The following is a 27,056-nucleotide window of genomic DNA, read 5'->3' as shown; positions in this document are numbered from 1 at the left end:
TGATTCCATCATCTGGGACTAAGTTTCCATGAAAAGCTTTTCGTGCTGCTATGAGCAAATCTTAGTGTTGTGCTAGACAGTGTTACAATACCTAAATTCTCTTTGTTTACTATAGAGTTGTGGATTTGTGGAATCATTGATTTGTTTTTTTGTTATAGTAATTGATATGACAGTCATGTTAATGTTTGTTAACTAAGGTTGACAGCATTTTTCAAGCAGTTTAACAGCATGTGGTGCATAGCTGAATTTGTGTAGTGAGATATGCTGGTACTTGACTGGATTTTCATGGATTCTTGAATATATATCAGACTTCAGCAGCTTCTTCGATTAAAGTGGTGTGTTACTCATTAATATTCAAGATATTTTAACTCATTTATATCTCCTCTTGAATCAAACTTCCCCTTTACATCATAGAAGGTTTCATATTTCATATTATTTTTATTTATTCATCAAAAATAATTACAATACAATGTATATACAAAATTAAGCCACGGGAAACACCCAAAACGGCTCACATTTTTCAAATCAAATCAATTTTTATTCCAATCAACACAATACAATATACATAAAAGAAATTGAAACACAAAAAATCACAATCAAAAATAAATTTCCAATGAAATACAAAGACAGGCTTCATGGTGGGGTGTGCTGAAAAGAAAGAAAGGAGGAAAAATACCCAGCCAACTATGGTTTCCCATGTAATAGGCTGGTAGAGGGTATAAAAGTAGGGAAAGAAGGGTGAATAGGAGAAGAAAAGGGTTATAGCTCTGTTATATAGCGTTATTACAGGAAATTGGACTTTTATAAGAACTTTATTCTATTTTTTAGAATGATATCCACTTGAGTCTTCTCAAGGTGCGAACGGAACGAGTAAGTCGCGGTGAGGGTTGATGCCACTAAAGTACATTTAAAACAACCTTCGACTTGGATCTTTGAGAGAGATAATATGCGGAGCAGAGAAAAGTAGGAATACAGCGGCGGCAAAGTTGCCGTACTAAAGTGGATATAGTCTGTAGTCTTTGGTGAGTGTTCAAGAGCGCATGATACACATACGTAGTTTCTCCTCTGAAAGCACTGCATTGACTGAGTCTGATCGAAAGCTTGGCAACTGCGCTTCTTTCTATGACTCTATTCATCCCTGTAATTGGCTGATCTCCTCCCATTTCTCTGCTTTGCATGTCCCTCCAAGTCGGAGGTTGTTTCAAATGGGCTATGAACAGCTGTGCAATGATGAAAACACTTAGGCCTGGTGGCACAAAATCCTGTTGAGTTTTATGGCAATCCCAATGCCACCCAACTATGCCACAATGCCAACAATGCCACTATGCCACAATGCCACTATGAATTAACTCATAATAAAATGCCACCAAAACCAATCAGGGTTTATTTTCGAAAAGAAGGCTTCTCTGATTGGTTCTTATGAAATGTAATCACGATTCCTTGCGGAGCACATGTTATCTGCCAGTAAAAAATAAAAATGAATACAAGAAAAATAATTGTCATAGAATAGTTTTATAGTTAACTAGCCGTCAGACTAACGTCTGGCTAAACGGATATGGCAAGCGAAGCGAGCCTGAAGGCTAGTAATATAATATTCCCAGGAATAGCTCTGATTGAAGTAGCAGTGCCCAATCAATTTTTCCGCGATAGATGAATTTCAATCTTCAACTTGGTGCCAACCTAACAAAGTCAACTCAACAACCTGACTACCTGATGCCAACCTGACAAAATTATTAATTTAGTTACCAGTTAACAACTTTTTCGAAGAGGTACTCTCTCTAGATTATAGTTCTATATTAACATATAGTATGGACATTTTTCAATTATAATCAAGAGAATAAGAAGAAGAATATACATGCTAAAAGATGAACTTTAAACCCTCAAAAACCACCCTTAGAGTTGAAATATTGCCAAAAGATTTCTTAGTGCGCCTCTAAAGGGCCAACTGAACATACCTACTAAATTTGAACGTTTTTGGTCCGGTAGATTTTTAGTTCTGCGAGTGAGTGATTGCCATTTCGCTCTTATATATATATATACACACACACACACACACACACACACACACACACACACACATATATATATATATATATATATATATATATATTATATATATATATATATATATATATATATAACCGCGTGTAATTGAACAATGGTTAAATTTCTGTTATGAGTGTTCTGCTATCAGTGGAATCTTAATTGTAAATGGTTTATAATGCTGATGTCAATCGGAACTGTTCTGTTAAGGGTTCTTTTTCGGGACAGTGATTGAACTCAGGGGAATTGTGATGTCATCGATTTCCATATTATATTAGATTGTAGAATTTTCGTCAGGGTTGAGGTGATTTCTATTATCGCAATTACCATATAATTGATAATTGATTACCTTATAATTTTTATATATGATTTGAACTACTAGCATATCCAGGAATCTCTCAAGGGGGGTCAATTAAAGAAAGTTGCCCCCTCATATAGGTTCAATGAAGAACCCCCTTCAATGTCCCGTTAAAATATTCTGGGATCCTCTTCCACCCTCATGAATTCATCAACATATAATCGACAACATACATTGATTGATAAACTTATATTTATCATAAGCTTACCTATCGAAAGAGGAGACTAGTCTATTCATATGTATACATAATAAAGTATACCTGTATAGCGAGAAATATATACAACTAGCCTTCAGGCTCGCTTCGCGCCCCCTGGGCCCCCGACTTGATCGTCCAAAAAAGAGATCAGCGGGCTCGCTTCCCTCGCCTGCATTTTTCATTTGAGCATGCTTCATGCTTCATTGACAGTCAAAGTAATTCCTCGCTCGATTAGAAAACGGTGAGAAAACGCAGAAAAGCTGAGAAAAACGCTGATTTTAGGCGTATCTTTGATGAAATATTAAAGTCACCTCAAAATTTTAGACCCTAGCTAAACCTCTGTACCAAATTTGAACATTTTCTGTCTATTACTTGATGAAAGAACTGAGAAAACGCAAAAAACCGCTAATTTTGGACGTATCTTTGGCGTTATTTCAAATTCTTTCTAATACAAAATTATTACGCCCAGCTGAGCTTCTGTAGTAAATTTGAACATTTTCTGTTCATTTTTTCTCGATAAAGCTGAGAAAGTGCAAAAAACGCTGGAAAAACGCAGATTTTGGGCGTATCTTTGACGTTATTTCAAATTCCTTCTAACACAACATTATTACACCCTAGCTTAGCTTCTGTACTAAATTTGAACATTTTCTGTTCATTTGTTCTCGATAAAGCTGAGAAAACGCTAAAAACCATTTCGCTCTTATATTATTATATAGATTGACACAATAAACAAATATTCAAAACTTTACAATTCACGATGAATTCAACCCCATATTACCACAATCACGATTCAAATATGGTTAGCTTTACCGGGTCCGAACAATGTCAGTGACTGAACGATGAAAGTACTGATCTTTGGGTTTTTCAGAGTAAAGAGAGAATAGAATAAGTAAAATATGTTGTGGAATGTAGAAAGGGGGAAGTCAATGGAATATGGAAAAGCAGTGCGAATTGCAAGTGGAAAATGGAAAATGAAATATAGGAAGGAATTGCAAGCTCACTTCTCAATTAGGGTAACTGACGAAATATTTTGCTTTTGAGATATGGAGATGCATAGCGTTCTATCTTATTGTTATGGATGAGGCCTTTTGAGGGATGGCAGAGGCGAGGGGCTTCTAGATTCTTCCAGCGCGTTCGTGTTCGTTTCACGGAGCTGTCGACCAATGGCAAACGCAGTCTAGCAGTCTAGAAGCTTCTGGCACGGAATAAGCATAAAGTGTGTTTCTTTCTTTCTTTTCTTTGTTTCTTTTTTTTCTTTTTTTTCTTTGTTTCTTTTCTATCTTTCTTTCTTTCTTTCTTTGTAGTGTTTCTTTCCTCTGTGCTTCTGGCGACCTCCAAGCGCTGCGATTGGTCGGACGTGTGTGCCACCTTTATATTATTCTTCAGACTTCTGTTGCCCATATAAATGGCGCGTGTTTCACTCAGGGTCAGTTGAGAAACTACTGTCGAATTATCCCTACTTCTAATCGTGACAGAAACGTAATAAAAGACTTCTGTAGTTTACATAGTTAGTATTCTTGGGGACAGTTATTCTTGTACAGTTATATTCATTCTATGGTAAGGGACTTAACGTACGCATGTGATATTATCAACCTGTAACATCTATCTGTCAATAGTATCCCATGTCTGGTATCTTAATTATTAAGATAGGCTACACGTTACAACTATTGAAATAGTTGTAATTAAGGTAATAGTAAACCAACTATTAATATCGTTGTTTAATTTGGTTTAGTGAACCAACTATTAGGATACATACAACTATTAAGTATCTTATAGATAGTATCCTCTATCTGTGTATAGTCCGGGCGTAAATGTCATTCCGTGGTCTTTTTTGGGTAACAGCCGTGGAAGATGTCTCAATTTCTTCGTTAGGTCTAGAATAATAAGGATCGTGATGATGATAAGCCGATATCACAGGCAAACACCTCGGAAACAAGATGGCCGCCAAAATTTTCAGGGTTTTGCTATATCGCTTGTATTTCAATAACCATTCAAGAATTTAACCGTTTTTTAGACGAAAATATTTTTTAAATCTTTCTCTACAATTTTTGTTTCATAAAATTTTCATAAAAAAAACACATTTTTATAGTTATAACCTTCAAAAGCCTAAAAAAACTTTTTTTCTGAATTTTATTCCACTATAACTTTTTTTGTGCAAGAGATATAGAGAAATTTGAAATCTATGGAATTTAGAGTGTTTTCTCAACTTTGGAACGATATATCTTCATGCGCTGTAGGCAAAAAAAAAATGAGTTCTCCAGCGCCCTCCAAAGAAAACCCTGCATGATTTCTGGTGCGTTTTTCATGCATGAGGTAACAAGCTATAAAATCGACTTTTCATGACTACTTGAAGATAGAGACCTGCAAATGGTCTCAATCTCTTCGTTACAACAAGACGAATAAGAATATTGATGATGATAGCAACGAAAATATTTGACATGATTGAAAAAATCAAGATGGCGGTCATTATTGACAGAAATTTTTATATCGTTTGCTATTCAGTTATTGTGAGAGAAATCGGATTAGTTTTATCACCAAAGTGTTTAGAATTAAACAAACTACGATATTCGAAAGTATTGTCTCATTTCGACCACTCTTTTCATGATTTATTTAACTTAGAAAACTTGAAACACACATTTTTTGGTGACAATATTTCACTTTCCACTCTGTAAATGGATTCGCATTAGAAATAGGCTACACTAGTGTTATTGGTACACTGTTTTAAAATATTTCTAAAGCTTCAAAATGTCATCTGGTTGGAGGCTGTAAGTCCATATTCCACAGCTAGTGTCATCGGAAAAAGATAGAAAAGTACTGTTTGCAGCGGGAAACACGCTTTTCCACCTAATATAATGCCAATCCCAACAATTTATTAGAAAACCGTGTAACTCACGACTCCTTGAAGGTAAAGACTTGGGTTGGTATCAATCTCTTTGTAATGATGTGTAGAAAGAGATTATTCATCATGGCAATCTCAAAAAATTTTGTGATCATGGAAAAAACAAGATGGCGGCCAAAATTCATAATAGTTTTGACAGTACAGATGTTTTGGTACAACAATTCCTGAATATTATTTCTGACCATATCCAACTGGCTACTTATGAAATATCCATATCCCATAAAAGTAGACCATTGAATCCATGAATTGTTCCTGGACTCATAAAATCGATAAATACTAAAGATAAAATGTATAAACAGCTAAAAAAAGAACCATTCAATTTAAAACTAAAGCAAGACTTGGAGAATCATAAGAAAATAGTAGATGAAAATAAAAAGGGCTAAGGAAATATATTATAAGAATCAAATGAACGATTGCAAAGGTAATTCTAAAAAGCTTTGGAAAAAAGTAAATAAAATCATAAGCAAAAAGTCTGTAGAAAATGAAGAAATTAATATTTATCCAGAGAATGTAAACAACTTTTTTGCTCATGTCGGTCAATTTTAAAAACAAATAATAGTCATTCTGAACTTAAATATTCTAAACCCAGACATAACTTTGCTCATTCGTTGTTTTCAATTCCAGTCTCTCCTCTTGAAGTGGAGGATACAATAAAAACTTTGAAGAATAATACTAGTCCTGGAATTGATGGAATTAGCAGTGTTACTTTAAAACAGATAGCTGAGTTCATATCCTTACCAATTGCTCATATTGTGAACACTATTTCCACCAAAGCTTCTTTTCCAAGTCATTTCAAAATTGCCAGAATTAAGCCAATTTTTTTAAAAAGGTGATAGGAATGAACCCTCCAGTTATAGGCCTATAAGTATACTTAGTAATCTTGCTAAAGTAACTGAACATTTATTTAAAAAAAGTGTATTTGTTTATCTAATTAAATATGATATTTTTGAGACAAATCAATTCGGTTTTCAGACAAACAAAGGTACAGAAGATGCACTAAGTCATTTTTGAGGTTTGTAATTGACAGTATGAACATAAAATAATAAAAAGACAATAGCTGTTTTTCTTGATCTTTCGAAGGCTTTCGATATGGTTCCCCATGATAATTAATTTAGAAAATTAGAAGAACTAGGAATAAGATGCATTGCTCTTGTTTTGTTGAAAAGCTATTTATGTGATGGGTCGCAAACACTTTCATTAAAAAATTTAAATTCATGTGAGAGTACTGTGCGGTTACCCTCTTTTTGATTGCCTCGAGGAACAGTTTTATCCCCGCTTCTTTTCCTTTTGTATGTAAATGATCTCCTCAAACTCAGTCTCAATAATGGTAAAATAGTTTCTTTTGCTGATGATACAGCCATCATTTTTTCGCATGAGAGTTGGACAGATGTTTTTAAAGTTGGTGAGGATGACATGAATATAGTCAAAAAATGGTTGGACTCAAATACCCTTAGTCTTAATACATCTAAAACCAAATTCATAAATTTTGCTGCAAATGCAGGTGGCCAACCCAATGCAGAATTTAGAATGAAGCTGCATTTGAACTGTACAGACACTCTTACCTGTGACTGCCCATGTATTGAAAAAGTTAATGAAATTTAAATATCTGGGTGTAATAATAGACGAATATTTGACGTGGAGTCCACACATAACTTTCCTTTGCAATAAACTGAAATATGCAAACTATAAATTTTAAAAAATTAACAACATTTTTAACTTGAGAAGTCCCAGGATGATATACTATGCTTTTGTACAGTCTTTAATTCAATATGGTTTAGTTGTATGGGGTGGAGACTATGACACTCACCTTCTTAATTTATTTTTAATTCAAAAGTACATAATTAAGACAATTTTTAAAAAACCTAGGTTATATTCGAGTGAATCCCTCTTTGTTGAATTTAATGTAATGACAATAAGGCAACTTTATTTCAAAAGACTTCTTAAACATTTTGTGAAAAACAAAGATACATTTATCAGAACTGATAAACTGTTTTATAACTTAAGACCTGACACATCTTTGAAATATATTATCCACGATTCAAAGTTGAGCTTCATAAGAAGATAGATGATGTATATGAGCACGAGATTTATAGATATTCTACCATTTGATTTCGAATTAAAAGTCCGAGATAGAATGATTGATACTTGGATTAAGGAGAGGTTTTTTTTCACTGGGAGCTGAGTGTTGGTAATGTCAATTTGATTTGTTGTTTTTTTTCTCATTCAATTTTGTTTTTATCGTTTTTAAGCTATCTATATATTCACTCGTTTATTCTTTCTAGTTGATACCTCTTTTCAAGTTATTGTTTTTATTTATTTATTTATTCACGGTATACAAATACTCCCACCAACGGGCAAGATGTTTTTCCTTTTGCTGGTGGCGCCTAAAATATTCTACTTTTATCTTGAGTTTTCATGATTAGTCAAGTTCTATTTCATGTTATTCCTTGGATTAAGATATTGTGTTTTTGTTAGACTTGTCTATATCGAATTTTTTTAATGTATGAATTTTTCGGCAAATAAATTTCAAAATATGTCGATTTCAAAGATACCGTCTGTAATTCTAATCTAATATCTCGAATGGTTATTGAAATACAAGATATAGCAAACCCTGAAAATTTTGGCGGCTATCTTGTTCCCGAAGTATTTACCTGTGATTTCGACTTATCATCATCACGATACTTATTATGCTAGACCTGACAAAGAAATTGAGACATCTTCCACGGCTGTTACCCAAAAATGACCACGGAGTGCCTTATTCATGACATTTGAGCCCGTACTAGCAATTATTAATAATAGTACTAGTAATCATACTAGTAATATTATAGGCCTACTAGTAATAGTACTAGTAAATATCACTAGTAGTATCTTGCTAGAAATTGTACTTGTAATTATTTACTAGTAATTAATTAGGTAGTTCATCAGTTCATAGTTGTGTTTAGTTTTACTCTCGTGTGTTACAAGTAATGAAGCTAATCAGTATAAATCGCCTCAAGTGTTTTATTAGTGTAGAAACCCGCAACTTCATAATAAGTAGGTCCAATCGGGCTTATACAACATCATTATTTTCTCAACAATTGAATGACTAATCAAATTCTATTCCATTCCATTCTATTTGCTATTTGATCAAATACATATGAAATTTTTTAAGGTAAATAAGTGGCCTACTGAACACAAAAAAGTTACAAAAATTAATTATTGTTTTTTGTCTGATTTCAAGGTAAGATTACAGCAAGAATGATTCCAACAGAGGTACTGGGAGGTGGCATCCTCCTGCTGCTGGTGTATGTGTTGAGTGCCAGCCACGTGGCTCGCTACTACGCCAAGTTCACGCTCTTCTTTGTGTTGATCACCATAGCTGCCACCGTATTCATCCCTCTGATGCTGCTCACGCCACGCGATTACAGGAATGCATTGTCAGTAGTTCCACCATTCTACAATGGTTTCTACAACAGTAGTTTCACCATTCTATCATTGTTACAATACTATTGAGTGACTCAGTGGGCTCAGGTCTGGTGCCAGAGTTCTCAGGTCGAAACTTACCAATTTCAGGGCCTCTGACATGACCTAACGACTGTTTTTTTGGCAGCTGGGACCGGCAGCTTAACGTGTACATCCGAAACACGGGAGTGGCCCAAGAAAAATATCTATTCACTCTATTTACTTGTGCCTAGATGTCTTTCTACTTTCTTCTCTTTAGAATATCACGCAATGCATCATATTTGTCTTCTTTCTCCCTAATTCTTGTCTCCTTCAAATTACTTTATAGGACCACTTTATATTTTGTATTTTTTCTAGGTCTATACATATATATTCTACTAGCCGTCAGGCTCGCTTCGCTCGCCATATCCGTCTATCAATGGGGGCTCCGCCCCCTGGACACCCGACTGGATCGTCCAAGAATGAGATCAGCAGGCTCGCTTCGCTCGCCTGCATTTTTCATTTGAGCATTTTTATCATACGTTAGAACAATCCAGTCGGGGGTCCAGACTAAACGTCTGGCTAAACGGATATGGCGAGCGAAGCGAGCCTGACGGCTAGTAATATAATATTCCCAGGATTGAAGTAGCAGTGCCCAATCAATTTTTCCGCGATAAATGCATTTAAATCTTCAACTTGGTGCCAACCTAACAAAGTCAACTCAACTTAATGCCAACCTGACAAAATTATTAATTTAGTTGCCAGTTAACAACTGTTTCGAAGAGGTACTCTATCTAGATTATAGTTCTATAGTAACATATGATATGGAAATTTCAATTATAATTAAGAGATTGGGAGAAGAAGAATATACATGCTAAAAGTCGAACTTTAAACCCTTAAAAACAACCCTTAGAGTTAAAATATTGCCAAAAGATTTCTTAGTGCGCCTCTAAAGGGCCAACTGAACATACCTACCAAATTTGAACGTTTTTGGTCCGGTAGATTTTTAGTTATGCGAGTGAGTGAGTGAGTGAGTGAGTGAGTGAGTGAGTGAGTCAGTCAGTCAGTCAGTGAGTGAGTGCCATTTCGCTTTTATATATATAGATAGAAGATAGATAGATACCATGGTCTGAGTTGTATCATAATAGATTGTCATATTCTTATATTGTAGTGACTAGTCCGAGTTCACCTTTTTTGTTAATTCAAGGAAGTTTTGCTGTTTCCGGCTGGAAAAATCGCCTGTTTATTTAAACTTTGCGGTTTACCATATTCTCATGGATATTATTTGTTTTTGTCATGCATGTAGATTACCTTCATGGGGCGCCAGACAAATCTCTAAGCTGCTGGGACTGCAGTGGAAAGTCAGAGGTCTGGAGAATGTCGTCAAAGACTCAGGCTGTGTGGTCATCATCAATCATCAGAGTGCACTGGATCTATTAGGTTCGTAAGAAATACTGTTACAAGAATATAATGTCGATTTTTACTGTAGTTTTTTCCAGTATTCAATGTGGGAGGCTGCACATAAGCACTCGTTTACTTCGCAACCTCTTTTTCAGACTCTCAACTCCTAGACCCGGTTTCCAGGACATTCAGACCCGTAGGTTTAATGTTCTATCAGATCAAATACATAAGTAGTGTCTAAGGAACCAGTCCTTAAATCATTAAGTAAGTCTTGAGCATTCCAATCACCTTGTATAGGACGTATAAGTACATAAATATGATTAAGGAGCAAGTTAAATAGTTCAAATATCTGGGAAGCATTACGGTACCTATATCAGAAGATGAAAAAGATAAACTGAATTATGAAAGACCGAATCAGAGAAGCAAGGGTATGTTCATTACTAAAAGGCAGCTTCTTTCCTCAAATAGTCTAACGTTTGGAATAAGAAAGATACTGTAAAAGAGTTGCGTTTGAGTATATATGAACTCTCTATGGGTCTGAAACGTGAACTATTTATAAGGCGCCATTAGGAAAAGATATTATGATGAAAAGTCCCTAAATACTTTTGAATGTAGTATTGGAAGGGAATGCTCAAAATAGAATAGACTGACAGAGTCACGAATGAGGAGGTATCCCAAATGGCGGAGGGAAAGAGATCTCTTCCGAATTTTCTCTGGGACAGACGACATTCTTGGATTGAACACATAATAAGACACAACGCATTTACGTCAAGTACTCTGGAAGGTACCATTGATGGACAAAGGGATCGTGGAAGGCCCCGGCTAAAGTATCTGGGTGGTATGAGCTATGAACAATGGAAGAGACTAGCAATGAACAGATTTGGATGGAAGGCTCAAGGCTCCCAACCAATCAACCGATTGACCTGAAAAGGAGAAGACAAGTGAATAGTGAGATTCACTTTAAACTTTCAGTATGATTGAATGAGAAGCATTGATATAGGTACTTGTTAGGAATTCTGACAATATAAAGTGGATCACACATGTAGATTCTCTGCCTATAGTAAGATTTACGTTATAAAAGTCAATGGAATTGATAGAAACACATTGTTGTCGTTCTTCCGTCTCCATTGCCTTCTATATAGTAGATAGGTAGCCGTGATTCAAGATTCCGGTATATCTGATACAGGCTTAATAATTTACTCGGCGCTTCGCGCTCCGGCTGGGAGGCAGGCTTCGCCCGTCCAATCGCCGCCTTTTGACTGTAATCAGTTATGACTGTAATCATTTGCATATGATCGGCTACCACTATTTACATGACTGTGCATTGTGGTGTTGAAGGTTTTTGGTCACATGGTTATAATTTCTAAGTAACCTATCGTTTCAATGTTTCAATCATGGAGTTGACATCCTTGCAAGATTTGAAAAATAACACATTAGTGAAAAAAAGAACATTTTATTTTAAAAGGATGAGTTGTATATTACCAATTGAAGTAAAAATGTACTCATGGTGGTGTAATGAAAAGTAAGTGACATCCACCATAACAGTGATAAGTTTAAGGAAAGAGCTATGTAAAGAGCCTTTGAACGAATCATCATAGATCCATGCTATCTATTACCTAAACTCCCTCATTTGTTTTTTTTTTGGTGGGGGGGGGTTGGTTTAAGGGTGTTTCTGTACCAGAAACTCCCAAATATAGATTGGGAAACAACATTAGGAGTGATACTTTCAGTGTCAGTTAGTGTTCAATTTTTACTGTTCACGTTCACCCAAATTTTTTATCACCTGCTCTAATATAATTATGCTCTATTCAGATAAGCAACAACATACATCCGCATAATACAGGGTGTCCCACCAAGGTTGTAACAGCCGTTGACCATAGATTCTACTCAACATTTCTGAGAAGAAATGTTCAGTAAACGTTTTTTCTTATCGACCTTAGTTTTCGAGATATATAAATTTTTCGATATTTTCAGAATATGCCTACTTCCGGTCATTAAATAATCAATAACTGGAAAACTACTGGTCGAATTCCAATTTCAAGGGTATTGTTGGAAAGAGAAAAACATTTTTAACAAGATAAAAGTAATTTTATCCATTGTTGGATATTTTGTTTTTTTTTCTTCAGGCTTAAACTTGAAAAAATGCTATTCTTCCAATTCAAAGTCAAATTTCAAACCGTTTTTCTCGATTTTTCTCCCGGTAATTATAGTGGTTTCAATATTTCAAAAACTTCTCCATTTCATAATCTTTTGAATGAGTATAAATTTGGAAAGATTAGTTCCATGAAAAAGTGTTGTGACGTCCTTTTAGGGTTTCATGTGCCCAGCTGGCAGTATCGGTAGAGCCAATGAGATTTGAATATATTTTATATTTAGGCGCCTGCTAAAATAAAAATTCCATACGGTTCTTACCAGCTCTTTGAGGAGCTTATATAAAATTCTGCCACCAGTTGCTGCAAACTGCTGCCGCTTTATCAATCTGCAATCCTTACCGCTGCTCTGATTGACTCCACAATTATAGATGCTGAAGATGTAGATAAATATAAGGGTTCTATATATTTCACAAGACCATATGGTACCGACACCAATCCAACTCGCTACCATCTGACAAAGGGGTCAGCAGTGTGAGATAATACAGAGTGTGATCAAAGAAGGTATGTAGTCAGAGTTCCTTATATTTTCTATGAGCTAGTAGAACTGCTTCAGCTAAATTCCATGACCCTGTGTTTCAGACCAACATTAAGTTGGCTCTCCACTAAAATATTATTGAAATCTATCAACGCCATCGTTTCGAGCTCGTTTTGAGCTGATTTGAGCAACTTTTATTTCGTTTTGAGCACCCACCATTTTCGAGATATGAAGTCTCAAAAATTGGAGAGCCAACTTAATGCCAGCTCTCCTTTTTTCAAAATCGAAAAACTGAACACGCCATCGTTTTGAGCTCGTTTTATGTAACTTTTATTTCGTTTTTAGCACCCACCGTTTTCGAGATATGACGTCTCAAAAATTGGAGAGCCAACTTGATGCCAGCTCTCCACTATTCGAAATCGAAAAACTAAACACGCCATCGTTTTGAGTAACTTTTATCTCGTTTTTAGCTCCCACCGTTTTCTAGATATGACGTCTCAAAAATTGGAGAGCCAACTTAATGCCAGCTCTCCACTTTTTGAAATCGAAAAACTAAAACACGCCATCGTTTTGAGCTCGTTTTGAGCTGATTTGAGCAACTTTCATTTTGCTTTGAGCAACCACGGTTTTCGATAATTTCACACTTATAGAATTCTCAATGTACTATTTTGAGAAAACAAAAATAAAATATCAGTCCTAAACTGGAGGTGCTCAGAACGTGGAATCCTGCACAAGAGTAGAAGTCTATGAGAAGCTACTTTGAGCAGAAATTGACGTTTTGAGCCATCACAGTTCTGAAGTAATTCCCACTCAAATTAGGTAAATCTAAAATTGATCAAAACACCTGAACTAGAGGTGCTCAAAACGTTGAAACCTGCACAAGAGTAGAGGTCTATGAGAAGCTACTCTCAGCAGAAAATGACGTTTTGAGCCAATCCAGTTCTCGAGTAATTCCCACTGAAAGTATGCTCCATGTATCATATGGTAAATAAAAAATTAATCATAACTCCTGAACTAGTGGTGCTCAAAACGTGGAAAACTGCACAAGAGTAGAGGTCTATAGGAAGCTACTCTCAGCAGAAATTGACGTTTTGAGCCATCACAGGTCTCAAGTAATTCTCACTCAAATTACGCTCCATGTACTATATAGTGAATCTAAAATTAATTATAACTCCTGAACTAGGGGTGCTCAAAACGTGGAAACCTGCACAAGAGTAGAGGTCCATGAGAAGCTACTCTCAGCAGAGATTGACGTTTTGAGCCATCACAGTTCTCAAGTAATTCCCACTCATAGTATGCTTGATGTACTATATGGTGAATCGAAAATCAATTATAACTCCTGAACTAGAGGTGCTCATAACGTGGAAACCTGCACAAGAGTAGAGGTCTATGAGAAGCTACTCTCAGCAGAAAATGTCGTTTTGAGCCATGAAAGTTCTCGAATAATTCCCACTCAAAATATGCTCCATGTACTATATGGTAAATCAAAAATTAATCATAACTCCTGAACTAGTGGTGCTCAAAACATGGAAAACCGCTCAAGAGTAGAGGTCCATAGGAAGCTACTCTCAGCAGAAATTGACGTTTTGAGTCATCACAGTTCTCGAGTAATTCCCACTAAAATTATGCTCCATGTACTATATGGTGAATCTAAAATTAATCATCACTCCTGAACTAGAGGTGCCTAAAACGTGGAAACCTGCACAAGAGTAGAGGTCTATGAGAAGCTACTCTCAGCAGAAATTGATCTTATGAGCCATCACAGTTTTCAAGTAATTCCCACTTATAGTATGCTCGATGTACTATATGGTGAATCGAAAATTAATTATAACTCCTGAACCAGATTTGCTCAAAACATGGAAACCTGCACAAGAGTAGAGGTCTATGGGAAGCTACTCTCAGCAGAAAATGACGTTCTGAGCCATCACAGTTCTCAAGTAATTCCCACTCATGGTATGTTCGAAAAAATACAATACTTATCCTATAAGCTGCCTATATACAATTAATGTGCTGTATAAATACTGTAAATAGCAAATATAGAATCAAAATAGTACAATTCTTCAAACAAACAATAACGTCATTGAAAGATTAAGGAACAATCAAAAATTTTAATCACTACACATTTCGGGACTCTTTTCTATCCTGTCTTCAGGTACAAATTTAAAATAGATAAACATCAATATTGACTGATTCAAGAATTATAAAACAATGTTCATTAATTATGTTCATCAATGTTCATTAGGGTAAAACCTATCTGGATGGGGGCATGGAATGGTCAAGAGAGAACAATAACCCTCCTTCAATGCTGGTTGAATGACAATGTCAATGCTCAAACAATAGATCTCTAAATGCCCCCATCCAGATAGGTTCAGCAGCATAAAATATATTTTAAAAACCTACTCCAAATTCCACCACTCTGGTCCGCAACTTACAACTCGATGTGATATGTATCGTTTAGAGAATATCAATTAGCACAAGGAGATTAGTTCTTTGATAATATTAGAATAGGTTTAAAATTGTGTTCCATAATGATGATATTCAACTATTTTTCTAAATTTAATAAGAATGACTTGAGAATTCTGTTTTGAAACAATATGTATATCTCTGAAAACCTGATATGTCTGATAACTCTGATATGAGTTTTAAAATCATTATAATTATACTAAAATCATTTAGTGCGTAAAACACACCATTTAATTGCAGGGTTTGGTTAGGTTAGGTTTACCACATGACGAACATAATATCCTTTGATTAGCAATTCGATTGTACATCAATAAAAACTGGTATATTGCCTTCACGGTTCAGATCTTTGTCACATCTTGATAAGCTCTGCAGGAGCTCCATGTTACACCAAGAGCTACAGAGTATAGACTGTCTAATAGTTGGATATCATAACTTTGATGGACCCGTACAGAACACGGAAATGGGAATCCCCGAGTAAAAGTCCAAGTGTGGAATAACGTCAGTGAACTTAACAGGATGGGGGCATACGCTTCATTGCACAAGGGTCGAGAATGTGCTAAAATTACCTGCCAAAGGGACTCGCAGTTGTATTGTTCTAGCTTGACCGTCCAATGCCCCCAACCAGATAGGTTATACCCGATTATTATAATTTTGAATAGGTCAACACTGATGTTTATTTATTTTGAATTTCCACCAGGAGATAAGAGTAAGTCCTTGAATTTATAGTGTTTTCAATTAATTTGATAGGTTTTATAATATTAGAAGTTTATTGTATTTTAAAAAGAAGTAGAAGGTATTTTTGAAAAAGCTGTACTATTTTCTCTTAATTTTGTATCAACAAAATATAGTTATTAGTTATTAACCATATTAGTTATTAGTCCATATTAGTTATCAACCGATTAATTCAAGTAATAAATGCAGATGAATAATAAATGATCCCTTCAATAATTGTAATTTTTATAAAAAATTGCTGACGTCCGGTATTACAAAAACACAGTGAGCCACGAAAATTTCCAAGCCACGAAAATTCCTGAGTACAAATTGACTGAACTGAAATTGGCTAACCAGCAGAGAGTCACTCCACTCGTACAAAATGCGACTGTGCATAGAGCCTCAAATGGCAAATTTCATTTTCATCCAGTTATACTGTTGGTAGCACTGCTGTAGAAGCAGATATTCATTACTACCCTCCTACTAATTTCAATTCTAATAATATTAATTTTGATTTACCATATAGTACATGGAGCATACTTTGAGTGGGAATTACTTGAGAACTGTGATGGCTCATAAGATCAATTTCTGCTGAGAGTAGCTTCTCATAGACCTCTACTCTTGTGCAGGTTTCCACGTTTTAAGCACCTCTAGTTCAGGAGTTATGATCAATTTTTGATTTACCATATAGTACATGGAGCATACTTTCAATGGAAATTAGGGATGGGTATCGAAAGACAAAACATCGTTGTTTTGAACATCGATGTTTTTTTTATCTTAACATCGATAAGTGAAAAACATCGAACAGTAAACATCGATGTTTTTGAACATCGATGTTTTTAAACATCGTTTATCGCCCTATGTTTTTATGGATGATACTATTAGTCCAGTCAATATAGACATAAAAAAGGCGGTGTGCTTGCAATTTATATTGCAGTTCTGATTTTTTAATATAGTCTATTATTTTGGTACATAAGAGAAGTCCAGAACCAATTTCTTCATGCAAGATTTCCTTGTGCTAGATACAAGATAGCCAAAAAACCTCGTATTTTCGGCTCATTTTCCAGTTTTCAGCTATTTCTGCCAAATCTCTCCAAGATTATATAATTCTGAAAAAAATGAGATCACTCGGAACTCTTTATCTCCAATGAGTACTTTGTTATAATTTTTCAAAAATGAGTAAAATTTGAAGAAAAAATCAATTTTGATGAATTTTAGTTTTTAATCAACAATATCTTCCGATTGTTACAATTTAGATGTATATTTCAAAATCCCTCTAGGCGTATTTTTGTGCTATACAATCTGAGATCAGGTAGAGCGCTCTATGTCATATAGATTTCCAGGTATACCTCACAACAATGCTCCTTGTATTGTGGAAAAAAACACCTAATTTTCAGCTTCAACCATCATCACCATCTACTTTGTCCTCACATTGATATTTCGCACAATGACATAAATTCATGGGTAAGAATCACCCGTTAGATGCACTTAATTTCAGTATTTCCTAGTAGAGGCATGCTTAAGGACACCTCAAGGATCAAAATTTCAAACACGTAACTTTTGACACAATGCTCAGATTTCATCGTACTACACTTCATCCTTCTCGGTTCGTCACGGCGGTTCAAAATCATGCATAATAAGTCAAATTCGGTCGAAAAATGGAAAATGTATTGTTGAGTGTACTTAAGCCCATATTCCAATACACAGAAAATGACCAATTTCTATATTCAAAGTTGCATGTCTTGTGAAATACTTCCGATAAAATTTCCAAATCTAGTGAGAACACTTATAATTTACTTTTGACATAATGCTCAGATTTCATCGTACTACACTTCATTCTTCTCGGCTCACCAAGGCGGTTCAAAATCATGCATCCACAGTCAAATTCGGTCAAAAAATAGAAAATTCATTGTTGAGTGTAGGTACTTATTCATATTGAATACATAAGAAATGGCCAATTTCTATATTCAAAGCTATGTATCTCGGTAACCCCTAATTATAAAATCATAACTTGATCTTGAAAACTACAATAGAATTTATTCTTTCATCAACAATGAATAATACTTCCGATTCCAATACGATTCAAAAGTTACAGAAGATTTTAAAAATGGCGATTTCAGTTTTTACATTTTTTTCGTGATTTTACTGTTGATCAAGAGTTTCTAAAACGAGTCTGATACATCAAATAAACTTACGATTGATTCCAAATTGTTGATAAATTCATCCTCTACGAGCTCAGTTGCCTAAAATCCATCTTGAATCACTTTTCCCTATCATAAAACTTCCAAAATTTTTAATATGAGAAAAATATCTACAATTTTCGGATTTTTTTTCAACAATCAAATCTCACTTTACGAGCATATTTTCATGGATCGTTTACAGCAGATAAAGATGAAATTCTATTGTGCATTAATTTCAAGATCAAGTTATGATTTTTATAATAAGGGGATACTGAGATACATAGCTTTGAATATAGAAATTGGCCATTTTTTATGTATTGGAATATGGGCTTAAGTACACTCAACAATAAATTTTCCATTTTTCGACCGAATTTGACTTATGATGCAAGATTTTGGACCGCCTTGACGAGCCGAGCAGAATGAAGTGTAGTACGATGTAATCTAAGCATTGTGTCAAAAGTTATAAGTTTTTTAAATTTTGATCCTCGAGGTGTCCTTAAACGCGCCTCTCCAATAGGAAATACTGAAATGAAGTACATCCATCTAACGGGTGATTCACATAGAATATAAACTCATGAACTTATTTCATTGTGCGAAATATCAATGTGAGGACAATGTAGTTGATGATGATTGTTCAAGCTGAAAATTAGGTGTTTTTCACAATACAAGGAGCAATTTTGTCAGGTGTACATGGAAATCTATATGAGATAGAATTGTAGATATTTTTCTCATATTAACGGTTTTGGCAGTTCTATGATAGCGAGAATTGATTCAAGATGGATTTTAGGCAACTGAGCTCGTAGAGGATGAATTTATCTACAATTTGTAATCAATCGTAAGTCTCTATGATGTATCAGACTCGTTTTAGAAACTCTTGATCAACAGTAAAATTACGAAAAAATGTAAAAACTGAAATCGCCATTTTTAAAATCTTAACTTCCAAATTGTTTTGGAATCGAAAGTATTATTTATTGGAGTGGGTAGAGGGGACAATTTTCACATTCTCACTAGATTTGGAAATTTTATCAGAAGTATTTCACAAGACATGCTACTTTGAATATAGAAATTATTGATCATTTTCTGTCTATTGGAATATGGGCTTAAGTACACTCAACAATAAATTTTCCATTTTTCGACCGAATTTGACTTATTATGCATGATTTTGAACCGCCGTGACGAACCGAGAAGGATGAAGTGTAGTACGATGAAATCTGAGGATTGTGTCAAAAGTTATGTGTTTGAAATTTTGATCCTTGAGGTGTCCTTAAGCGCGCCTCTCCACTAGGAAATACTGAAATGAAGTGCATCTAACGGGTGATTCTCATAGAACATAATCTCAAGAACTTATGTCGTTTGTTAAATATCAATGTGAGGACAATGTAGTTGGTGATGATGCTTGAAGCTGAAAATTAGGCGTTTTTCACAATACAAGGAGCATTGTTGTCAGGTGTACCTGGAATATGAGATAGATCGCTATACCTGATCTCAGATTGTAGAGCACAAAAAGAGCTTCTAAAGTGACTACAATTTTATCTGGAGCTATTGTTCCAATATTTCAACAGTTACTAACTGGAATCACAGCAATTTTGGACTTGTGGTATTCAAGTAACAGTCTTTCGAATAATTGAAGTCAGGTTGTGACTAGAAAGATACATCAACTCTAGTCCACAAGATTTGTCATCTTCATGGTTAGTCTGAAACCTCTTGGGAAATCCTTGAGGATTCGGTCATGAAATTTCACCCTAAGCTGATTTTAGCAATCATTGGTACGCATATCGTATTCATTCAATACCTGATAGATTTTTTAGGAAATGAAAATGGATTAAGTTTTTTTAAATGGATATCTGCACTCCTTACAATACGAGGACCTCTTCTCCAGAGCTAGATTAATTAGTGTTAAACACATATTGGGGAAATAATTGTAGTAAGATAAAACTCTTTCTTTCTAAGAAACGAAGAATCTGACCTCTTATTCAATTCTAAATAACTAACTATCTAACCTTGACACGGGCCACAGAAGTAATGTAAATCTTCAAGAGTATCCAACAGTCTGACATAAAAATACAGAGAGCCTGATTGAAAAATAAAAATAGCAATCTGCAGGAAATCAAAACTTATGCGAGATCTTTCACAAGAGTGATCTATATTCACAAAAAACACTAAACAGAATACTACACTAAATATGATAGAGATAATGATTGTAATTCTGTTACTATTGTTTATTGCTCTCAAGATAATCCTCTTCAAACAAAAAAATAGAAAAAAAACTTGTATCAAATTAAAAAAGTAGAATTGTTTTCACTTTTTAGTTGGGAAAAACATCGGATGACCGATGTCTAGGTAAAACCATCGATAAGTGAAAAACATCGAACAGTAAACATCGATGTTTGATGTTGAAACATTGATGTTTTTAAACATCGATGTATCGATACTCATCCCTAATGGAAATTACTCGAGAACTGTGATGGCTCAGAACGTCAATTTATGCTGAAAGTAGCTCTCTATAATAGACCTCTATTCTTGTGTAGGTTTCCAAGTTTTGAGCACCTCTAGTTCAGGAGTTATACTGAATTTTCTATTCACCAAGAAGTACATCAAGCATACTATGTGTGGGAATTACTTGAGAACTGTGATGCCTCAAAACGTCATTTTCTGCTGAGAGTAGCTTCTCATAGAGCTCTACTCTTGTGCAGGTTTCCACGTTTTGAGCACCTCTAGTTCAGGAGTTATAATTAATTCTCAATTCACCATATAGTACATCAAGCATACTTTGAGTGGGAATTACTCGATAACTGTGATGGCTCAAAACGTCAATTTCTGCTCAAAGTAGCTTCTCATAGACCTCTACTCTTGTGCAGGTTTCAACGTTTTGAGCACCTCTAGTTCAGGAGTTATGATTGATTTTTGATTTACCATATACTACATGGAGCATACTTTGAGTGGGAATTACTCGAGAACTGTGATGGCTCAGGACGACAATTCCTGCTGAGAGTAGCTTCTCATAGACCTTCACTCTTGTGCAGGATCCCACGTTCTAAGCACCTCTAGTTTAGGACTGATAATTAATTTTTGTTTTCTCATATAGTAAATGGAACATTCTATGAGTGTGAAATTCTCGAAAACCGTGGTTGCTCAAAACGAAATGAAAGTTGATTAAATCAGCTCAAAACGAGCTCAAAATGATGGCATTAAGTTGGCTCTCCAATTTTTGAGACGTCATATCTCGAAAACGGTGGCTGCTCAAAACGAAATAAATGCTACCCAAATCAGCTCTAAACGACAACATGTTTAGATTTTTGTTTTCGGAAAGTGGAGAGCTGGCATCAAGTTGGCTCTCCAATTTTTGAGACGTTATATCTCGAAAACTGTGGGTGCTCAAAACGAAATAAAAGTTGCTCAAATCAGCTCAAAACGATGGCATGTCTAGTTTCTCGATTTCGAAGAGTGGAGAGCTGCTCTACAATTTTTGAAACCTCATATCTCGAGAACGGTGGGTGCTCAAAACAGAATAAAAGTTGCTCAAATCAGCTCAAAACGATGGCGTGTTTAGTTTTTCGAAAAGTGGAGAGTTGGCATTAAGTTGGCTCTCCAATTCTTGAGACGTCATATCTCAAAACGAAATAAAAGTTGCTCATATCAGCTCAAAACGATGGCGTTGATAGATTTCAATAATATTTTAGTGGAGAGCCAACTTAATGTTGGTCTGAAACACAGGGTCATGGAATTTAGCTGAAGCAGTTCTACTAGCTCATAGAAAATATAAGGAATTCTGACTACATACCGTCTTTGATCACACTCTGTATTATCTCACACTGCTGACCCCTTTGTCAGATGGTAGCGAGTTGGATTGGTGTCGGTACCATATGGTCTTGTGAAATATATAGAACCCTTATCTTTATCTACATCTTCAGCATCTATAGTTGTGGAGTGAATCAGAGCAGCGGTAAGGATTGCAGATTGATAAAGCGGCAGCAGTTTGCAGCAACTGGTGGCAGAATTTTATATAAGCTCCTCAAAGAGCTGGTAAGAACCATATGGAATTTTTATTTCAGCAGGCGCATAAATATAAAATATATGCAAATCTCATTGGCTCTACCGATACTGCCAGCTGGGTACAAGAAACCCCAAAAGGCCTACCAGTACTATTCAACCAATTTATACCCAATTTTCAATAATCCTCCAGAAAGAAGTTATTTTCCATACGATTTAAACAAGCTAAGTGTTTTTGTCTAAAGAAAGTTATTCTCAACATTATTTTGTTGAGAGCTTGGTTTTGAACTTATCAAGTGTTAAAAGTTCAAAGATGAAACATAGGTCCTAATATATAACTTGATTGGTGTTATAAATCATGGAAAAACGAATATCGTTCAAATACCAAAATTATTATATTGCCTGAGTTCTGAGTACATTTTAAAAAAAGCGCAAATTTGTATAGAACAGTTCACACCGAGCTTACTCCAGTAAATTAGGAGCTTACTCCTAATACCAAATTATTCTACTCTATGGAAATATGAAAATAATTGAAAATTGAAAAACTTCTGTTGAAAATAACATCAACAAACGTGATAATATTATACAATGATTTTAAATACAGAGCAAACTATACAAAAATAAATAAAGAAGCATATATATGCCTACACAATTATTGAACCACAAATTTATATTATTTAGTGTACACACTACTTTGTTTCAGTTCTATTCACTGGGAGAATGCAAACATTTCCAACTACCAAAAAATTTAGTGTTCACATTTAATTAACAAAAGTAATAGTATAATAGAACAGTATGACATTGACAACGTCTGGCACAGTGCAATCGGTCACAAAATCAGGAAGCAAACCTGGACGAAAGGAGTCCCCAAGGTCATTACTCCCGGCCACTCAGCCAGTCCAAGTCTACCAAGGAGACAGCTACCGAAACTGCCCCACTCCTACCTCCCCGATACTTTACGCACGCACGGTGCTTGCGCACGAGCCCAAGTATAAACATTGGCTTATTCAACCAATTACCGTTTCTAAACGGATACTTATAATGAGAAACAAAAAATTGCATTGGCTAGCGAGTTAAAACCCACGTATGCTAATATAAATAAAAAACTGAAAATTTCACTGTAAAACACAATAAAAAATCGATATTTTGTAAGAAAACAAAAAAAAAACATGAATATTTTGTAATTAAGAGTAGACCACTTGAAAGAGCATATTTTGAAGATAATTGTCCTAAAGTTTCATTGCTGTGGTGTTTATTGTTTGCATTTGCAGGAAGTACGAAAAATGCTCAAAATGTACACTTCAAGGTCACACATAGGCCACAATAATTTTTTTTTAATTTTTTCAATAGCATATTCGGTTTTGACTCGATGAACTTTGAAGCTTCCAACAAAAAAAAGTTGAAATTTTTTTTTGTTCAAACAGCCTTAATGTTGGTGCATCACCTTCTAAAATTTCTTCTTCTTCTTCTTCTTCTCTTCTTCTTCTTCTTCTTCTTCTTCTTCTTTCTTCTTCTTCTTCTTCTTCTTCTTCTTATTCTTCTTCTTCTTCTTCTTTCTTCTTCTTCTCTTCTTCTTCTTCTTCTTCTTCTTCTTCTTCTTCTTCTTCTTCTTCTTCTTATTCTTCTTCTTCTTCTTCTTCTCTTCTTCTTCTTCTTCTTCTTCTTCTTCTTCTTCTTCTTCTTCTTATTCTTCTTCTTCTTCTTCTTCTTCTTCTTCTTCTTATTCTTCTTCTTCTTCTTCTTCTTTCTTCTCTTCTTCTTCTTCTTCTTTTCTTCTTCTTCTTCTTCTTCCTTCTTCTTCTTCTTTTCTTCTTCGTCTTCTTCTTCTTCTTCTTCTTCTTCTTCTCTTCTTCTTCTTCTCTTCTTCTTCTTTCTTCTTCTTCTCTTTTCTTCTTCTTCTTCTTCTTCTTCTCTTCTTCTTATCTTGTGATAGAATCAAACAAAAATCAATTAATTTTTCTTTATGAATTTCATTTCATCTGTCGCCCTCTTGTATGGTTATACATATATTGCATATTCTAGTGTAAGTTGAACTATTAAATAATTTTAAATGATAATAATCTTTTTTGCTATAATAATCCCTTATTAATTGAAAATAATATTGATTATTCATGAATAGAATATCAATTTCTATCAATAATTATTTAGAAAAAGGGTATTGAGTTCTTAATTGTATTTAATAACTCATTATCTAAGGTGGTGAATGAACAAGATGCAAGATAATATCTTGCACTTGTACATTCATTGAAAATATTCTATATTGTCAGTTCCACAATGTTGAACTGTGGAATTGACAATATCATTGAAATATTGACTTATATATGTATCATTGTTGGATATTGACAAGTATCTTGTTCATCCAACTCCCAAATAATTAGGAATTCCTCAACATTTGTGTGAAGCTTCCTCAGGCCAAGTGTACATTATAACCTCTCTATAACGAACCTCCACTTAACGAAATCCTCTACACAACAAATTTTCACCTGGTCCCATGATTTGAGTTTTAGCTGCTTATTTACCTCTATGTAAAGAATTTAGTACCTCTCAACAACAAAGTTTTCTCTTGACTTCAACTTACAAAGTGTAGTGTGTATTGGAAGCAGACGGTTATTTCCAAGGAATTGTTTAGTTTCAGCAGAAGGGTCAATAGACTAGAAATAATGGCAATTCAGGTAGGAAGAAGATAGGGTGGTAGACAGTTAATAGAGGGTGAAACACATGTCGGAAATCGAATGCAAGTTACTGGATATTGAATTCCAAGAACTTGTCACTATTGTAGACCAGTCAGGTGAACGACTGAACTTCCCCATTCTTGTTTTTGTCACACATTTCAATTCTTTGAACTGACTATGATGATGATAGCTGTGACGGAACCTGAGGAAAAGAATCCGTCAGATCAAGGAGTTCTAGAGGCTTTCAAAATTATCAGGCAAGGATTAAAACTGGAAAATAGTGTACCAGACATGTTTGAATAGATGTGAGTCGTTTATCAAACATGATATTTTATTCAAATGCAAAATTGAACCGAAAATTACTCACTTTTTCAAATATGAAACATTAAAAAATAGGAAAGTTGATATTTATAGTGAAGTTATTGACAAAATAACCGTATTTTGCGTTCCATCTAATAGTAGTGTAAAGAGTTGAAAAATATTGCTACAGAGTATGTACCTACTTTGATTAAACTCCACTAATAGTACAAATCAAGCTTTCTGAAAATAAATTGGTGAGTTTACTTACTTATTACATACTATAAATATTCAAAAAAAAATGTTTTTTCCAAACAGCATGAATTTTCAAATTTCCATATTAATATTGGCCTAATAGGTACCCCATCTACATTCGCGATGATATGTTCTATGTACCATATTCATTTTTTACTGCCGTGATACGATATTATAAGATCCATAGGATCGTGGCAGATTTTTTGACATAACCTCTCAATAACGAATACCTCTCTGCAGCGAATTTTTCTCGGGATAATCGACTTCGTTTTACAGAGGTTCGACTGTAGTGGATTATAATAAAGGATTTAACACTATCACAGTCTAACCTCTCTATCAAAATACAACTTATCAAGAACTCCACAGCTGAACTGTAGCCACTGATACCTGTATTGTGGTTGTTATATTGGTAGCAGACAATGTACACTTCAGTGAACCAGTCTTCTCAATAGAAAAAGTGGGAATCCACTGATAACCAATATCAGCTAGGAAAACGAATGTACAGTGTAGTGTACAAATCAACCCAAGTATACATGAGTAAGTGGGAGAAGCCAGTTCTGACGATGTATATTATTTTTTGCAGTGTATTGTTTTGTGCATTATTACTATCCATGTCACTGACAGTAAAACATGAATCTCACTTGAGTGTTATTTTTTGATCGACAATAATTTAAAATTTTTTTTGCAGTATTGGCAGAAATATGGCCCCTGATGGAGAGATGCACAGTGATATCCAAGCGAGAGTTGTTCTACCTGTGGCCATTCGGGTTGGCATGCTGGCTGTGGGGAACCATATTCATCGACCGGCTCAATGTCGAGAAAGCCATCACTACTGTCAATAACACTGGTCAAACTATTCGCACAAAAAAGGTTAGTTCCATCTTTCCTATCATTCTCAACTGCCATTATGGCGTTTGCCTCCCTATAGGCCTATAGTCTGAATAAAATAAGTTAAGACTTGGCCCTTCATCCGAAGATATTACAGGGTTGCCTAATCGTGAGAAATTTATATCAAAATAACAGGGAAGAATGTCTTCTTTCTATTGATGGCTGGATCATTCCCATCCGACCTATAAGGTTGCCAAATCATGTAAGATTGCAAATTTCTCTAATGTCTAATCCAACCACAGAATTATATATAGATAATAGGCTACTCGTGTCATCACCGATATCCCAGTAGTCCTGAAAAAGTTCCAGGGTTGAAAAGAAATTTAACTTTTTTGATGAAATAGAAAACATCACGAAATTATATTTTTTCATTCACTTTCTTCAGAATTAGGAGATTATAGTAATGAGTGAGAATTGTATATCAAAATAACGGAGAGAATGTCTTCTTTCTATTGGTGGCTGGATCATTCCGATCCGAACTATAGTTATTTTTTAATTGATTATGTTCTTCAATGTCCAGACATTTTGAGCAGAAAACATAAAATTTTCGACATTCTAGAAACTTTTTTGTTTCATAAGATGAGAGTGGTGAAAGTGAGAAAGTTTTTCGTAAATAATATTAAAGATATTTTTTCAATTGTCAAAAGTAATCGGA

General features: G+C 34.9%; 1 protein-coding gene across 20 annotated transcripts in view; it reads left to right on the top strand.

Annotated features, from left to right (window-relative positions):
- The window catches only part of LOC111043724 (1-acyl-sn-glycerol-3-phosphate acyltransferase alpha), a 76,059-nt gene extending 49,554 nt beyond the window's left edge, over window positions 1-26,505 (top strand). For 12 of the 20 annotated variants that reach the window (XM_039432762.1, XM_039432764.1, XM_039432772.1 and 9 more), the window contains 3 exons: window positions 8,717-8,912; window positions 10,223-10,356; window positions 26,202-26,505. In XM_039432762.1, coding sequence (XP_039288696.1) covers window positions 8,717-8,912; window positions 10,223-10,356; window positions 26,202-26,449 — 578 coding nt within the window. In that variant the 3' untranslated portion in view covers window positions 26,450-26,505. Of the gene's footprint in view, window positions 1-187; window positions 336-1,004; window positions 1,023-3,901; window positions 4,024-8,716; window positions 8,913-10,222; window positions 10,357-26,201 lie in introns of those variants that run through there. The other 8 variants (XM_039432767.1, XM_039432765.1, XM_039432781.1 and 5 more) reach the window with 4 other exon arrangements.
- Window positions 26,506-27,056: the final 551 nt, after the last annotated feature.

The sequence above is a fragment of the Nilaparvata lugens genome, chromosome 7 (assembly GCF_014356525.2).
Source record: "Nilaparvata lugens isolate BPH chromosome 7, ASM1435652v1, whole genome shotgun sequence".
NCBI classification, from domain to species: domain Eukaryota; kingdom Metazoa; phylum Arthropoda; class Insecta; order Hemiptera; family Delphacidae; genus Nilaparvata; species Nilaparvata lugens.
The sequence above is the reverse complement of the archived record's forward strand: the minus strand, read 5'-3'. Positions and strand labels throughout refer to the sequence as shown.